This window comes from Zonotrichia albicollis, chromosome 30 (genome assembly GCF_047830755.1).
Source record: "Zonotrichia albicollis isolate bZonAlb1 chromosome 30, bZonAlb1.hap1, whole genome shotgun sequence".
NCBI lineage: Eukaryota > Metazoa > Chordata > Aves > Passeriformes > Passerellidae > Zonotrichia > Zonotrichia albicollis.
Window position 1 is genome coordinate 1,398,113 of NC_133848.1, and position 17,757 is coordinate 1,415,869.

The 17,757-nt window shown below is 48.9% G+C and overlaps 1 protein-coding gene across 1 annotated transcript; it reads right to left on the bottom strand.

Annotated features, from left to right (window-relative positions):
- Positions 1–968: 968 nt before the first annotated feature.
- Positions 969–1,901, bottom strand: LOC141725602 (olfactory receptor 14J1-like). Its single transcript, XM_074529550.1, has one exon. The coding sequence runs from the start codon at positions 1,899–1,901 to the stop codon at positions 969–971; it is 933 nt and encodes a 310-aa protein (XP_074385651.1).
- Between the last annotated feature and the right edge of the window lie 15,856 nt (positions 1,902–17,757).

Sequence of the window (17,757 nt, forward strand, 5' to 3'; positions counted from 1 at the left end):
GGGGCTGATGGCATTTGTGCTCCCTCAGGTTCATGTCCCCACACCAACAGCATGGGGGTGCTCCTGCCTGCTGTGTAGAATGCAAACAGGGGCTGCTGAGCCATTGCTGCCATGTCTGTGCCTGCAAGGATGAGGCACCTGTGTGAGCTAGGGGAGAGGCCAGGGCTGCAGAGAGGGGATGTTGTTGGCAGCTCCATGAGGACGCTCTGGGACGCTGCCCTGGGCTGTCCAGCTCACTGGGGGTGGATCAGCCCCTGATCTGCTGCTCCTTCCCGTCTGCCCCAGGGCCCTTGCAGAGCCCCAGCCATGCTGTTTGCCCTCAGCCTGCCCACAGCCATGCTGGGGCTGCTCATGGGGCTTTTCTGTGCTGAGCATTGGCCTGGGCATGTTCTTGAGAGAGCCTTACAGGGAACCTGGAGCCCCCATAGCCTGGCCTGAGGCGTCAGCGCTGCCCCAGCAGTGCCCATGGCCTGTCCCTGCTGCAGCCCCGGCACTGCCACCCCCAGGACTGTGCCCAGCCCTGAGAGCACTCAGGCCGTGCAGCAACACCAGGGCCACCAGGGCAGCAGGGCAGGGCCACGGCAGCAGCACTGGCAACACCAAGTGCTGCTGCTGCTGGGCCAGCACTGATCTGTCCCCAGCTTTGCACACAGACATTGCTGCTGCCGCTCCAGAGAAGGCAACATAAGGGCATTTCTGCAGAAAACTCTGCTGGGAGTTCCTTTAGTTCCTTTAAAGCAACTCAGAGTGCAGCCCCTCGTTGACACAAGCTGTGGTCACAGGGCAGATGGAGAGAAACAAAATGAGAATCGGTAAAAACAGTGACAATTTTGTGGAAAATATTAATACCTAAAATGAAGGAAAAAATACCACCACAACCAAACCAACAAGAAGTATAAAGATCATTTTTATTTCAAGTGTTTTGAAATTTGTCAAATTGTCAATGTGTCAAGAAATTGACCAGCATTTTAGTGTTTCCGAAAGCATCCATTCATCAGTCTCCTCACTTCAGCCTTGAGTTCCTGGTTCCTCAGGCTGTAGATAAGGGGGTTCAGGGCTGGAGGCACCACAGAGTACAAAAATGACACGGCCAGATCCAGGGATGGGGAGGAGATGGAGGAAGGTTTCAGGTGAGCAATTGCTGCAGTGCTGAAGAACAGGGAGAGCACGGCCAGGTGAGGGAGGCAGGTGGAAAAGGCTTTGTGCCGTCCATGCTCAGAGGGGATCCTCAGCACAGCCCTGAAGATCTGCAGATAGGAGAAAACAATGAACACAAAACAACTAAACGATAAACAGGCACTAGCAACAACGAGCCCAAATTCCCTGAAATAGGATTTTGAGCAGGAGAGCTTGAGGATCTGTGGGATTTCACAGAAGAACTGGCCCACGGCATTGCCATGGCAAAGGGGCAGGGAAAATGTATTGGCTGTGTGCATGAGAGCATTGAGAAAGGCACTGGCCCAGGCAGCGGCTGCCATGTGGGCACAAGCTCTGCTGCCCAGGAGGGTCCCGTAGTGCAGGGGTTTGCAGATGGACACGTAGCGGTCGTAGCACATGATGGTCAGGAGGGAAAACTCTGCTGAGATGAAGAAAAGGAAGAAAAAGAGCTGAGCAGCACATCCTGTGTAGGAGATGTTCCTGGTGTCCCAGAGGGAATTGTGCATGGCTTTGGGGACAGTGGTGCAGATGGAGCCCAGGTCGCTGAGGGCCAGGTGGAGCAGGAAGAAGAACATGGGCGTGTGCAGGTGGTGGCCGCAGGCTACGGCGCTGATGATGAGGCCATTGCCCAGGAGGGCAGCCAGGGAGATGCCCAGCAAGAGGCAGAAGTGCAGGAGCTGCAGCTGCCGCGTGTCTGCCAATGCCAGCAGGAGGAAGTGGCTGATGGAGCTGCTGTTGGACATTTGCTGTGCCTTGGCATGGGGATCTGTAAAAAGAGTAATCATGGAATACTTGGGTTTGGAGAGGACTTTAAATATCCCAGCACACCCTGGGGGCACTTTCCCCCCACTGCCTGCCCAGGGCTCTGCTGCCTGGAGCTGTCCCTGCCAGCAGCTGCTTCCCTGTGCCCAGGGCTGCTCCCTGCAGTGCTGCCAGAGCCCAGCCCAGCCCTGGGGGCTCAGCTCTGTCCTGCAGAGCCCTCCCAGCTCTTGCACTGCCCAGGGGCAGCTCTGGCTCTGCAGGCTCTGATGGCAACATCAGAGCAACCCTGAGGAGGCTGGAAAAGCAATACTGATGGTGCCTCTAAGGGCTCATTTCTGTCACTGCCTGGTTCATTCAGATTTGTGAGATTTTTTTTTTTTAATTCTCAACCTGAACTGCGAGATTAATATCTATGTGCACTTTCCCATCCAGGAAACCAAGAGCAGTACATTTAAAAAGCAGGATTTTCCCTTTTAGCCAGCCCCTGCCTTGCTGTGCTCCCTGTATAACCTACTTGGAAATGTCATGCAGTTAAATGCCATGCTGGGAGCAGTCCTGAACAATGCAGCATCCTCCCCACACAAGGAGAACACTTCCAAGCCTGACCAGCTGTCTCCTCCCACCTAGATCTTGTCCCCCAGTCCTGGGAGCAGCTGCCAGGGCTGGCTGAGAGCTGTCCCTGGCAGGCAGCAGAGTCCCTGCCCCAGCACAGCGCCCTGGGCTGCAGGACCCTGCTCTGCACGACAGCCCTGGGCACCCCTGGCTGCTCTGCAAAAGAGACAATCAGAGAATGTACTCACAGGGTCTGTAGGCATTGGGATGTTCCAGCTTTAGGAGATGGCTCCAGGAGCTGCAGCTGCATTGTCCTGCAGCCAGAGGTTCCTGTGCCAAGGGGCTGGCAGGGATTCTGCCCCAGGCACTTCTCAGCACCTTCCCAGCCCTGACCGATTGAAGCTCTCTGTGCCTCTGTGCTGTGCCCGGGGTGGCTGCAGGCAGTGCCCCAGCCCTGCTGGGATGGCAGAAGAGCTGCTCATCAAGAGAAATGTGCTTTTAAAGCTCTTCTTGGTTACCAGGAGCTGCCTCTGTGCCAGAAGCCCAGCCCAGCTCAGCAGCACCAACACAGCACAAGGACTTTAATGAGCCTCTGGGGCTTTGTGCTCAGGCCCTGAACATCAGTCCCTGAGAGGCAGCTGAAGAAACTTCTCCAGAACTCCAAGTCAGAATCCAACTCCAAACTTTCTTGGACTTTTTAATGGGTCCCACTGAGGGACACAACTGTGAAAGTTTCCCCGGGCCCCAGGCAGAGCAGAGAACTGGAGGCAGTGATGACAGGTGAGGACAAAGAGAAGCCAAGTCTTGCTGCACTGGGGCACAGCAGCAGGGTCTGTGCCACCAAGGGCTGGGAGGAGACACCTTGTCCTGAGGCCCTGGGGCCTCCTGGCACAGCCCCAGCCAGGCTGGGCACTGTCAGCCCCTTGTCCTGCCCTCAGCATCCCCCCCCAGCCCAGATCCCAGTGGCCTCAAGGATCTGCAGGAAGGAGTCCCCTGGGGAGCCTTGCTCAGGAATGGCCCTGGGGGCTCCTTAATGCTCCCTGCAGGACTGCAGGTTTTTCAAAGGATTTTGTTTGGTTTTTTTTTGCCTTGGAGTCTCTGAGAGATTTGTGCAATCATGGCCTCCAATTATCTGCTGTAATTAATCCCTGGAGAGGCTTTGTAAGTAACAACACTCAGTGGGGCTCATTAGTACTTCAGGGTACTTCAGTTTTTAAGGTGTTTGGTGTTTCTCTTTTGATACAGACCCTGTGAGAAAGATTGTGCAGTCACAGCCTCCAATTATCTGCTGTAATTAGTCCCTTGAGAGTCTTTATAGGCAATGGCACTCAGTGGTCTCATTAATGCTTCAAGGTACTTCAGTTATTTCAAGGTATTTGGTTTTTCCCCTTTGATGCGGACTCTTTGAGAGGTTTGTGAAATCATGGCCCCAATTATCTGCTTTAACGAGTCCCTTGAGAGCTTTGTACTGACACTCAGTGGGGCTCATTAATACTTAAAGATACTCAAGGTTTTTAAGGTACTTTGAATTTTTCTTTCCACGCTGAATATCTGAGAGACTTGTTGTGCAATCCTGGCCTCCAATTCTCTCCTCCAAGGAATCCATGAGGAGCCTGTGTTGGGGATGGACCTCAGTGGGACCTTTTCATTCTTTGAGATATTTTGGGGTTTTTGTCTGACTTTGACTCCTGGAAAGGTTTGTGCAATATCCTCTCAGGCCCTGAGGTTCCAGGGTTCAGCTCCAAATGCACCACGGGGCTCATTAGGATCAAGCAAGTCCTGACAAACCATGGCTCTGCCTTGATTTTCCTCTGCTCTCATGCAGTTCATTAGGAAGGTTTCCTTTTATAGTTATAGTGAAATATTTCAAAGAGGTTCTAAAAAATATGTAATCCTATTTTAAACAGTGTATTTTATTACTGTTCTCTTTAGAGAAGAAGTGATTTCAGCATTCTGTGATTGATATTGATGCTGGGCCACTCCTAAGGAGGTCTGGCCAGGTCAGAGAAGTTTTACCTTGAGAGCTGACCCAGTGTGGACAACCTTGCCTTACATTCCCCAACCCCATGTGAGAAACAATTTTTACTTTCAAAAATTTAAATCCTTTATGAAGACCTTATCAAAATACAACAGAAGACTGAATAAAGAAAAGGATACAGCGCCAGGAGCAAAGGATTTGGTCACCGTGTTCTTTTACACCTCTAGCCCCTCCCAAAATTTTATCAATCGACTCCTAATTTGCTGTCCAGTGGTGGAGATCACTGTCTTACACCTTGACTGGAGCTCAGGTGCTGCCATAGTAACAAGCTGACCCTCCCAAATGCCCCAACTACTGAGGCCATCCTGTGATAACAATGCAAGGGGGAGGGGAAGGATAACTATACATCTACAAAACTTCTCTTAACATATATTCAATATTCACCCCTTAATTGTGAGAGTCAACCATAGGATTACTCATCTATAGCAACCCCCCCTTTTCTTTTTCTCTAAGTCGTTTTGCTCAAATAATGAAGTAAAAAAATTTCTCTCTCTTGAATGAGTCATTCCAGCATCTGTTGATATGGGCAAGGACAGTGGGAAAAGAAGAAAAAATCTCAAATTTTCCTTAGACACACTTAATTGGAATGGACAAAAGGGCATCTCGGAGGTCTGGTACGGCTTTGACTCCCAACGACTGTGTCTATGTGGCTGCTACCCATAATCAGTGTATCTTAGGGGTGAGTACAGAGGCCAACTCGGTCTTGTCCTTCAGTCCCTGTTGAATTAAAAAACAACTGATGAATGATAGAGGTCTGGTATGGCCTTTTTTCCCCACCTTACCATGCCTACGGGGTTGCTGCTTGCAGCAGGGCTATGGAACCTTCTTGGTAGCAAACAAAGGGGCCAACCCAGTCTTCCTTTTTCTTTTTTTCTTAAAGAAGCTGTCCCATTACCTTTTATATCCCTATGTGTACTTCTCCTCAACCCATGCTGGTAATTCTCACCCATGAAAACAGGAAGACAGTTCTCAAGCTGGTTGGGGGAAGTTTGACTCTGCTTTGGGGCATCTTGGTGTTTTTCTTCTTGTCTTTCAGTCTCTGCTTGAGAGTCAATCTTGTTTCACCCAGCCTGGCTGTTACAGTTCGTTCACTCTTTGGGTTCTTTCACTGTGCCTTTGGATCTGTTGGCATGAGTCCATCCCCACTCTGCAGTTCGCATGGCCGATTCGGTGGTGAGCAGTACCTGAAAGGGACCTTCCCACTGAGGAGTTAGAGGCTGATCTCTCAATGACTTAATCATCACCCAATCCCCAGGATTAATATTATGGATTCTGAAATCCAGGGTGGTAGTTTGAGGAATTGCCCCTTTATGTCATACCCCTTCTAAGGTTTGTGCTATAGACATAACTTATTTCTTGGCACTGGCTTCCCCTTCCTCATAGGTGGCAACCTTCTGGGGTGAGGTCAGGAAGGGTAACCCAAACATCATTTCATAGGGTGAGACCCCCAGATCTGACTGGGCTTGGGTTCTAATTCTTAATAAGGGCAAAGGGAGACATTTTATCCATGACATTTGGGTTTCAATCATTAGCCTAACTAGAGCTATCATAAGAGTTTGATTCATTCTCTCAACCCTACTGGAACTCTGTGGATGCCATGGAGTGTGTAATTCCTATTTCACTCCCAGCGCCAGAAAAACTTTCTGCAATATCTTCAATGTGAAATGAGTTCCCCTCTCTGAATCAATCCTCTTTGCCATCCCATATCAGGGAATGATTGGTTCTAGAAGTGTTTTACTCACAACATTGGCATTGGCTTTCATAGTGGGTACCACCTCTTCCCAATGAGTCACATGATCTACTATCACTGGTAAAAATCTTCCACTGTTGTACCTGGGAAAGCTCAGTAAAGTCTACTTGGATAATTGGAAAGGGTCCTAAGGCTAGTTCTCGGCCTCCTCTGGGTGTTTTCCTCATGATTTTCTTATTCGCTTGTTGACATATCACAAATATATGAGACTTTTCCACTGAATTCCTGAAGTGAAGAGCTCTAGAAAGAAGGGGCCTCTGGAATAGTAAAATTCAACAGCAACCTCCAAGAGGCTGAGGATCCATCCCCATGAGAGCAGCAATGAACAGAAATGGGCACAGCTTTTTGGCTGCCCAGCTCTGGGATGGGCCCTGGGCCTGGAGCAGGAGCAGCTCTTGAGGGCCCCAAGGCCAGGGCTCTTGTGCTGCCCTGGGCAGATGGGATGGCAGCAGGGGCTGCAGAGCTCTCAACACCTCAGCCCGAGGGGAGCAGGGCATCCAGGGAGCCTCCTTTGGCCTTGGCCCAGCACCTTCCCCCATGGCTGGGGCTGAGTCCTGTGGCAGCTGCAGCTGCTGCTGTACCCTTACCAGGGGCTGAGGCCGTGGGGCAGTGCCCAGAGCAGCCTGGCCTGAGCAGAGCTGTGGGGCCAGAGCTGGCTGGGCTGGGCTGGGGAGAGGCTCTTGGTGCTGCCCAGAGCTCAGGGCAGCTGGCAGAGCTTGCAGGGAGCTGGGCTGGGCTCAGAGAGCCTGGCCCAGAAACCATCAGTGTCCATCTCAGCCTGGCTGAGCGTGCAGGGGCAGGACTCAGGCCAGGCCTAGTGGGGTAGGGCCAGCACCTGTGCAAGGCATTGCAAACAGGCAAGTGACCCAGAGAGGAGGCTGCTCTGTGCCCTTGGTGGCATGGACAGAGCAGGGAGCGGGCCCAGGACATTTCTCAGCGCCAGTCTCTGTGCCCATGCATTGGCAGCCCTGGCTGCAGAGCCCAGCTTTGGCCTGGGCTGAGTTTGGCTGTGGCCCAGCTCCATCCTCCAGCAGGACTCAGGGCCTGTCCTCGGTCATGGCCAGCCCTGGCTGCCTCTCTGCTGCCCCAGAGGCTGGCAGAGCCCGGGACAGGGCTGTCTATGCAGCTCCACAGGTGCCATGGACTCTGCAGGAGCTGGCAGAGGCTGCCCAGCAGGGAGGCCATGGGGCACAGAGCCCCAAGGCTGCTGTGGGCACCACGGCACAGGGGCCGTTCCCAGCCGCAATGCTCCTGGCCTGGGCTGGGCCTGTACAGGGGCTGGGCCACCATGGCTGGGCCAGCACAGGGCCACAAAGGGGCCACACAGCCGCTGCCGGGGCTGACAGCAAGGCCAGGCACACACAAGCAATTGCTGAGCATGGCCTGTGCTGGCCAGGCCTGACTGTGCCAAAGGCAGAGCTCAGCTGCCTTGGGGGCTGCAGGAACAGAACAGAGCCCAAAGAGCCTCCATGGCTGTGTTGGAGTCCAAGGCTGCAGGAGGGAAATGCAGGGCTGCTGTGCGATGGGGAGGGCATTGAATTCCAGCACACACCTCAGCTCTCTGATAATCCTAGCACCATGCTGGACCCTGTTTCAGACTGCAGCAGAGCAGATGTTGATGGGACAGGAGCCCTGCAGGGCTGTCAGGGACCTGCAGCTTGCAAGGTGCTCTGCTCTCCCTCAGGTACTCTTGGAGAGATCCAATCCCAGCCGGGCACCTCAGGGCACAAGTGGCGCTGCCTGTTGATGGGCACACAATGGATGTCTGCCTGGAAAGGGGGTGTTACTACCAGTGAGTTTCATATTATACAAGCAAATTACAAGCAAATCGGTATTATCTGGGACATTTGAGTACTTTTAAGATATGGCAAAGTTTTCCTGCCAGGAACAGGAATTTCCTGGATCTACTGGATTCTTCTACTGACGGCAGGAGAAGAAATACTCATCTTCTCCTCTACCTTTTCCACCAACATTCAGTCTAATATTTCATGGCCCTCTTCCTTCAGCTGTTTCCAGCTCTCCTGTTTAAATGGCCACATCTAAGGACATGTCTTCATTTAGAGCAACTGGATCTATGTCCTTCCTCTTGCTCCCAGATTTCCTCCTGCTCCTTTTCTCTGGTCATTCCAATGTGTCTTCCTTGACTGGCTTCATGCTTTGAGCTTCAGGGAGTTGCCCAATCTTTCAGGAATTTAAATAACTCCTTACTCAGCATCTTAGTTTGTATTTTTATCTTTTCTATAATTTCTTCCTAAGTTTTTGCCTAAAATCCTTTCTGTATGGCCATCCCTGTGGGTGGTGGACATGTCAGATTTTACTGGGATATCACAAGGAGCTGAGGGAAGTGCTTTTACATTTATCAATTTTTATCATTTTCACATATTTTATGTGTGCAATAAAGAGTAACATTTCTGTGCCTCTGAGTCTAACCAGTTCCTGATTCCTCAAAGGACACAAACCTGATGAGTTGTGTTTCCCACTCCAGTGGTTGCATTTGTACCTCCCTCCATAGCCAGAGCAGAGCTCCCTTGTCCCAGAAAGTCCCTGGCAATGCAGGGATGAAGGAAACAGGACAGGTTGTGGGGAGCAGGGCCAGGGCAGAGCTAGGGAGAAGAATGACTTTTGCATTTGATGGAGCTGTGCCTTCCCTTGGCTTTGTTGGCTGACAAGAAATGAACATCCCTCTGTGTCTCAGGCAGTTCCTTCTCCAAGGAAAGCAGGTGGGAGTTGGAGCCAAGAAGCTGAAAGCTGCAGGTGCAGCCTGGGCTGGAGGGAGCTCAGATTTGCACAAGGCTGCTCTGAGGGCCAGGGCTTGGATGGGGGAATGGTGGCGTGGGGGTAGGGACCGAGTGACATGGTTTGAGGAAGTAGGTTTTCTGGGATATGTTGTGGTCACACCAATGAGTGCTCAGATTTTAATATTGGCACTTAGTGTGGCCACTGGGACATCGGATCCGCCTCTGAGAACACAGGGTTAAAAGTAGGGCTTCCCCTTGGGAGGTTCTCTTTGGATTTCTGGCTAGGGAAGCAGGTCAGACCTCCCCTGCCCAGCTGTCCACTGCTGGGCGGGAGAGGGGGAAAGCCACACCACCCAGGAGAGGTAGGCCTGGTGCCCCTGAGGGTGGAAGGGTGGAAGAAAGAAGTACCGGGAGTCGCCGGGCAGCCCGTCCGTCCCCCCACCCCCCCCTCCTCCTTGAAGACAGAGTGCAGCCTGTGCTTGTGACTGTGTTACCTTGAAACTTGATAAACATGTGCCAGCAGCAGGCAGCACGGCTGAGAAGGAGAAGGAGAGGGGATGCACCGAGAAAGAGTCCAGCCGCTTGTAGGAGCTTTTAAACCTTTGTGGACAATGAAAACTTTACAGAACATTAACCCTTCCTAGAAGAGAGATAAGAGTAGAGGATGAAGAAGGAAATGGGCAAGTGATGAAGGTCTGGGCCAGAGAGAGAGATGTTGGAGGAATGGAAAAGATGGAGTGGCATTTTTTGGTGGACTCTTTTTTGTATAGCCATGGACTGTTTCCTCGTGATACAGAGACTGGATTCCAGGGGGAGGCCAGGCCTGAGAACCAGGAGGGTTCAGTGTGGGTACCCCTTGGCCCCAGGGGCTGCAAAAAATGTGGGGGGGGCAGGTGTATCGAAGTTGAAACTGTGCCTTTTTTGGAATGAGACAAGGCATCCTTAAAAGAGGAACCCTAGAAGCAGCCCTGGTGCATGCGCAGTGGTGAGAGCACTGGGCATAGAAGGAACATGTCACAATGGCAAATGATCTCCGGGCGGTGCCACATGTGAAAGGAAGCCCATGGTGCAAGAAGGACTCCTTCTCCTTAATGAACTGAAGATTGATTGTTTGAAGGGTGGTGCCAGACCGAGAGTTGTTGATTTGCAGAATGTATTGTATTGGAGAGTTAGGGAGGAGGAGATGTATTTGTGAAGTTTTCATTTTCCTTGTGTGTTTTTTTTTTTTCCTCTTGTAGTTTAGTTATTTTCTTGTAGTTTAGTTATTTTCTTGTAGTTTAGTTAATAAAATTTTCTTTATTTCCAAATGAGAGCCTGCTTTACTTATTCCTGGTCACATCTCACAGCAGAAACCAGGGAGAGGGTACTTTCATGGAGGCATGGGCATTGTGCCAGTGTCAAACCATGACACCCATGGATTATTACAGTGGATAGGTTTAAATCTTTTATCTCAGAAAGTTCTCCCATGGATCCAGTATACTGATTAAAAGCCTGGGACCAAAGCCATTCGGCGTCGCTTTGGATAGAGGTACTCTCTAGTTCTAAAACTTCAGTTATAATTACATACAAAACAATTCTGTAAATGAAAGTATGAACTACCCCCAACTGCAATACACTCATTTTCCCCGAGTAAGTTTTAGTCTCAGTTCAATGTCTCCTGGTGTCACTCTCCAAGGGGCTTCTGGGCCTTCTTCACTCGAGAATGATGGATCCAGGCATTCTGCTCCTTGGTCTTGATTGCAGTGAAGGTGTTGAGAAGTACTTGCAGTGGTCCCTCCCACTGTGGTTCCAAAGTCTTTTCTGCAAAAGGCTTAACATGTACCTAATCCCCAGGCTGTATGTTATGTACTGGTCTATCTAGCTCCCTGTTCCAAATTACAGCCACATGTTTCTCAATTTCTCTGAGCTGTTTGCTTAAAGCCACCATGTAGGTGGCCAGTGTTACCTCCCCAATGTGGGTGGACATTCCCTTTTGTATTCCATATGGTCTTCCATAAAGCATTTCAAAAGGACTCAGCTTTATTAACTTCCTGCCCCAGTCTTATAATCTGCTGCTTAATCAAATGATTAATTTTCTCTACCTGACTGCTTGATTGGGGTGGTATGGAGTGTCAAGTTCCCAGGCTATGCCCAGGTGGCCACTAATCTGTTCCACTATTTTGGAAATGAAATGTGATCCTCTATCCAAGGATACTGTGGCTGGAACTCTGAAGCCTGGTATTATTTCTTGTAATAATACCCTGGTCACCTCTCGAGCTTTGGCAGTTCTTGTATGGAATGCTTCTGGCCACTTTGAAAATGTATCTATCAATACCAGTAAATATAGATACCCTCCTTTCCTTGGGAGTTCTGAAAAGTCAATTTGCCACTGCTGTCTAGGCCCATGGTCTCTCCCAGTCTGACTGAGTTTCGGCCTGGGGGTATTTTTGGGGTTAGTCTGGAGGCAAGGATCACATTGTCGGCTTACCTGAGTGATAGTGGCATATAGATTCCTGACAACGATTCTTTCAATCAGATGTGTGTTCTAGAAAGCCTGTGGCAATTACTACTTCAAAGTCAACACTTCATTTCAATGCACTCTGTATCACTGGCAGCCTTGGTCATTTTGGGAAAGGAGCCACACTTTATAAAAGCTTTTAAGTAGTTAGGCTCTAGTGTGTTTTTTAGTGCTCCTCCTTCACTAGTAACCACGAAAATGAGAAGGGATTACTAGCTCTCTTTCAATGGTAGCCCACCCCTTGTGGTTGTATGTCTCTTTTGATTAGTATTATTGTATTATGGCTTACCTTCGAGGAAAATCTATCCATAATTACCTTAACCTTTTGCTGCTTTCTTTGCCTCTCCATCTGCCAGCTCATTTCTTTCCTCCAATTCTGAGCTTACTAACTGGCGTGCCTTAATATGCCTTTTCAGGCAGCTGAACTGCTTCCAGCAGCCAGATTGTCTCTTCTTTCTTTGTGAGGTTAGCAGTCCCCTCTCCTTCCAGATGGCTCCATGTGCATGCATGTCTCTGAATACATATTTCGAGTCTGTATAGATGTTTATTTTCTTTTCCTATTTCTAAAGCATGGGTCAATGCATTTATCTCGGCCTTCTGTGCATAGGTAGCTGTTGGTAAGGGTCCAGACTCTATTACCTCTCTGCAGGTAGTCACTGTGTACTTTGCATGGTGCTTTCCACTGGCAATGTAGCTACTCCTGTCAATGAACCAGGGCCTTGCATCGTCCAGAGGAGTGTCTTTCAAGTCTGGGTACCTGGAGTAAGTATCTTCAATGGTCTCCAGGCAATCGTGGTGTACTGCTTCTCCTTGATTCCACTGAGAAAAGAAGCTGGGTTGACAATATTAGTCACTACTCTCTCTACATCATCTTGCTCTACCATGATGGCCTGGTATTTCAGGAACCTCTGTGGTGAGAACCAGTGGCTGCCCTTTACTGCTAGTACTGCAGACACTGTGTGGGACACTAGCACAGTCATTTTCGTGCCTCTTGAATATTCAGCACAACTGCTGCTACAGCTCTGAGGCAACCTGGCCATCCTTTGGCTGTTGCATCTAGTTGCTTAGAGAAGTAAGCAACTGCCCTTTGGAATGGACCCAAGTCCTGAGCCAGTATTCCCAGGGCAATTCCTTGGATGGAAAAATAGAAAGAATGGTTTACTTACCAAAGCTGGAGCTGACATGAGGGCACTCTCTAGCTGGTGAAAGGCCCATGTGGCTCCTTTTGTCCCCTGGTGATCTCTGTTTCCATCGGCAATAAGAGCATAGAGGGGTCCGGCGAGCAGTCCATAATTATAAACCCACAGCTGGCACTACCCTACCATGCCTAAGAGGGTTCGGAGTTCCTTCGTTGTCTGGGGTTTTGGGGTTTGGCATATGGCTTCCCTGCCTTCAAGTCTGCTGCTCAGCACTCACTTCTTTACCTCAGGTAGATTACCTTCTGATTCACTACCTGTGCCTTTTTCTTTGAGACTCTGCATCCTTGGAGTCCTAGGAAATTCAAAAGGCTTACCATCCAGGCCATATATGCTTCCCTCGTCTGAGTGGCTACTAGAAGATCATCCACACACTGCAACAGCCTTCTTTCTTCTTGTGGAGCTTCCCGGGACGCTGGGTCTTTGCAAGCTGTTCTCCAATCGGAGTGGGGAATTTTTGAAGCCTTCAGGCACATGGACCATGTGAGCTGTGTTTGAATGCAAAAATTTTCTGCTGGCTTCGTAGATAGGGAGGCAAAAGAAGGCATCTCTTAGGCCTAAAACAGTGAACCAGGTTAGCTCAGGTGTAAAACAAGTTAGTAAAGTATATGGATTTGCTACCACAGGGTATAAATTCTGTGTTATCTTATTGACAGCCCTCAATCCAGTACTATCAATTATTGGGCTGATTCCTTCCCTATCTTCCTTTTGAGGGTACTACTCAATTCTCACTGGTTGTGCTCTTTCCTTAAGCTTGATTACTATGCGGGGGCATTTTTCACCCTCCCTGGTACAGCAGAGGCCCATACCCTCGAAAACACTTACTTACTTATTCTAATATCTCCTTACTAATGTCTTTCTTAATTTCAGTGGCTGTTAATGTTAAGCCTAATATCTTTATATCATTTGCCTCCGGAGTAACCTTTCTCATTTTAGAATGTTTAGCAAATTGAGCATGTACAAAAGCTTCTAAGTACAAATAGTACACATGTTACTTTAAAGGTTTGCAAAAGTATGCCTTCTCAGACTGGTCAGTTGTTTCCCACACTACAACATAAACATTTTCCACAGGTACTAAAGCTTTATTTAAAATTGAATTGATGGCCCTTGTGTCGACTAAAATTCTACCCTTTTCTTTCTTCTGATCTCACTGCCTCTCGCAGAGGAGTCTGTTACATCCTAGCTCTGGATGAAATTTAACTGCCAGGAGGGGGATGGGTTCGAGTGGGTATACTTTTGGGGACTAAGTCTTCTTCCCTTTTGGAGAGGTCATCTATATCCTTCCTCCCTTACCTTAGGAGGAGCCTTTAACAAATCATATGTACACATTTTGCGAACTGTGATCGCTTTGCATTTCAGCATGATAATATTTGTTTGACTTCATATGTTGCTATCTTATGCTGCATGCTGAACAACACGTTTGATTTGCTTTCTCTTTGCCTTGTTTTTCTTTTCAAGGGCCAAGACCAGAGGGCATCTGATCTCACAGTCTCTTTGCCATTCTGGGTGACTTCTTGAAACAAAAAGACATATCAGCATACAAAACTCTATCCCATTTACCTTCCTATTTTAAAACAGTATTAACTGCAATGAAGTATTATAAATCTTTTTATTTTCTGAGCTGCTCCTACTGGCAGCCTTCTCCCAGTGATCTCCTCCTAAAAGGGGCTAATTTAGGAACCTCTTTGCTCTGGTCAGTTCTCATTATCTCTTTTTTCTTGCCCTATCTTGCTTCCACCAAAACTTCTCTTTACAAAGCTTCTCAGTAGTTTCTCAGTCTTCTTCCCACACTCCCACACAGCTCCAGGTGGAAGGTATCAGATGTGATTTCCCACACATGAGCCTTAAGATCTTAGGTTCTGAATCAGCTTGATCATAAACCTTTAATTTAAACTCAGGGCATGTACCCTGACACTAATTAGAACAGCAATACCAGCGTTTCTCACAAACTCTGCACTGCAATAATACTTAATGCAGCGTGCCAGCCTCTTGATGCACCAAAGGCTCCCCAGAATTGCCCGCAAAGGCAGGCTATTCCATTTATTACAGAGAACTCTAAATCCCTACAGCAGGCTGTTCCCAGTCCAGACTTACTACAGTACCAGCTGAAATCTCATAAACTTTTTCATCTCTTCTATCTAAACTCTGTTTTCCAAAATATCAGTCTTTTCTAGTTCTCTTCTTGCACAATCTAATTAAGCACTGTGTCTACTTACACTTGTTTTTTTGCCTTGCAAAAAGGCTGTGCTTGTGACAGCTAAAACTCTGATATGCTCGTCACAGCTAAAACTCTGATATGCTCACAGACACAGACACACATGCCCCCCCCCCCTTTATCTCAAATTCACTAGAGCCAAGGCTTGAATTGCTGTGGGGGGAAGAATTCGGGGAGAATTCTTGGAATTCCTTTAATTTGCTTTATCATAGTTAAGCATAAATCACCATACCATATTTCTTCTGTGTAAAATGCTACTCTTGTTGCAAACAAAGTCTTAAAATTTCCACAAACACCACTATACAATCCGAGAATCAAATTACCACAATGCAGTGGAAGAAAATCACCACACAAAATTCCTGGGAAAGGGCGTATCTATCAAAATGCTTGCTTTTCTCAACACAACACAGCATACCATAATTCAGCATTTACTCACATCAGTTTTTCCTGGACACAATCAAAATAACAGCACACAGTCTAGAGATCAAGTACAAACATCCAGGGCAAAGGAACTCTCTGAGCTCGTACTCATGGTTAAAATGTACCAAATCTACACAAATCACTAAATTTAAACACAATAAATACCGTCACTGACATTCCTCCACTCGCGTCTCCGCAGGGCACTTCTCTCCCTGTCCCTGCAGCCTGCTGCAGCCGGTGCCTCAGGCCTCACTCAGCTGCTTCAAACACGGGTAGTACTGACCCCTCCGCACATTAGGGCACTGTAGATTTACTCTCTTTTATACACCATACACTTATCACTTGCACGATTACAAACACAGTGCACTGACCACACAATGCACACATTAACCATACAGCAACACAGTGTCCGGACATCACACACACACAAACAAAACACACACAGGCTCAGCAGTTCTGCTCTATCAGAACAATGAACCCCCAATACACACATACACGGGTTCACCCGACCTACCCCCAGGTTCACTAGCAGTCCGCCCTATCAGAGCAATGAACCCCTGTCTCTAATCCAGCTGCTCCATCAGCTGTACCCAGATGTCTCTGAGTGATTTACTCCCTTGCTCTCCTTTCCCTGCCCTGGGGGCCCCTCAGTACATACCGTATCTTCCTCCGCAGGCCAGCAGGTCCTTGTCTGTCCTCGCAGAAGGCAAGTCGAGACGAGCGGAGCCCCACCAGGAAAAAAATCCTAGGGCGCGTCTTGGAGGTTCGTCTATCCCCCCTGCCCCTACGGGGACAGAGAACTCCCGGCTTGGCTCGCCATAATGTTTTGCAGAGAAAAGAAGAAACCTCACATCTTTATAAAAGTTGTAAAGCTTGGTATGTTTATTTACGGCGCCGGACACATGCAGAGAAAACTCTCCTCGAAAAGCATGCGAGTTTTTCCTTCAGCTTTGGCCTCACAGACTTTTCACCTCTCCTAGACACTTCACGTAGTTCAGAATGGATGTCTACTCTGTCTCATCTTGGACCCTTGCCACCTCACATACGAGCTTGCCAAGTGAAGATTCTTCCCTGATATGCCATGTGCCAATGCCATCTCCTCTCATTTTCAATTCTTCACACTTCTACCTTCACCCTCATCACCACCTTCACCGTGCTTGTGCCACCACTTGGTTTGGTGGTCACAGAAGTCTTTGGGGGTCGTTTTGGATGAAGACCTCTCCTCTTCCTCTTTGTCCTTTAATTCACCTTTGGGTTACACATGCGCACCAAGCCAGTATAATGTCAGCCAAAACTAACATATTACTACATATAAGTATCAAGGCAATAAATCCCTTATAACTGGCATTTTCCTGGGACCCAACCAGATTGTCCCTTCTTTCTGTTAATTTTTAGTAACTTTTATCTCTTGCTTCCTCCTGTCCTTGAATATCTGCTGGGATGGGGGGTGGAGCCACTCCTCTCCCTTTCTTCTTTGGCATTACAACTTTTAACTGTTTTATTATTCCCAAATATTAATTACAGTATCAATATTGATTACTGTTTCAATTTTTATCAGCATCAGTCATACCTATTTACCACAGAACTTTGCTGTTCTGTCCCTTAATATTCAGTCTGCTTTTTGCTGCTCCCTTGCTGATGATTTTTCCAGCGCTCTCAAGGCCTCTTTGGTAGCAGGGTGAAGGAGCCCTGGCCCAGGCTCTGGCCCTGGGGGACACTGGGACGCTGCCAAGGGGTCCCTGTCCCCCTGAGCCACCCCCAGGGCCCCAGCCCCCCGGCCCCATGTCAGGCTCTGGGGTCGATCTCATGGAACATCCTCTGAGGGAGGCTGCGGGGCCGGGGCCGGGGGGACCCAGAAGGACAGGGGACCCCGCTGTGCATGAGCAGGGTTGGACTGCTCTGGGGGAAGCTGTGAGGGGGGCCGGGGCAGAGTGACCTCCCCAGTGACCTCACACAGACCCTCTGATGTCACACAGCCTCTCGTGATGTCACACTGCCCATGTGATGTCACACTGCCTCTGTGATATCACACCACCCCTGTGATGTCACACAATCATCTCTGTGATGTCACACTGCCCCTGTAATGTCATACTACTCCGGTAATGTCACTCAGCTCCTGTGATGTCACACTGCCCCTGTGATATCACACTGCCCCTATGATGTCACAGAGCCAACTCTATGTCACCCTGTGATGCCATACAGCAGTGCTGCAATGTCTCAGAAGACTGATATCACAAAGTTGCTCTGTGATGTCACAATCTGTTCTGTGATGTCACACCCTGCTCTGTGATGTTCCACAGCCACCAGGTGATATCACAACTCACTCTCTGATGCCACAGAGCCACCCTGTATGATGGCACACTCTGCTCTATGGCCTCAAACCCTACTCTGGCCTCACAGCCAGCTCTGTGATGTTACAGCCAGCTCTGTG

Bases quoted from the DNA above. Each gene is read 5' to 3' on its own strand.
- LOC141725602 (XM_074529550.1), bottom strand. From the start codon at position 1,901: ATGTCCAACAGCAGCTCCATCAGCCACTTCCTCCTGCTGGCATTGGCA.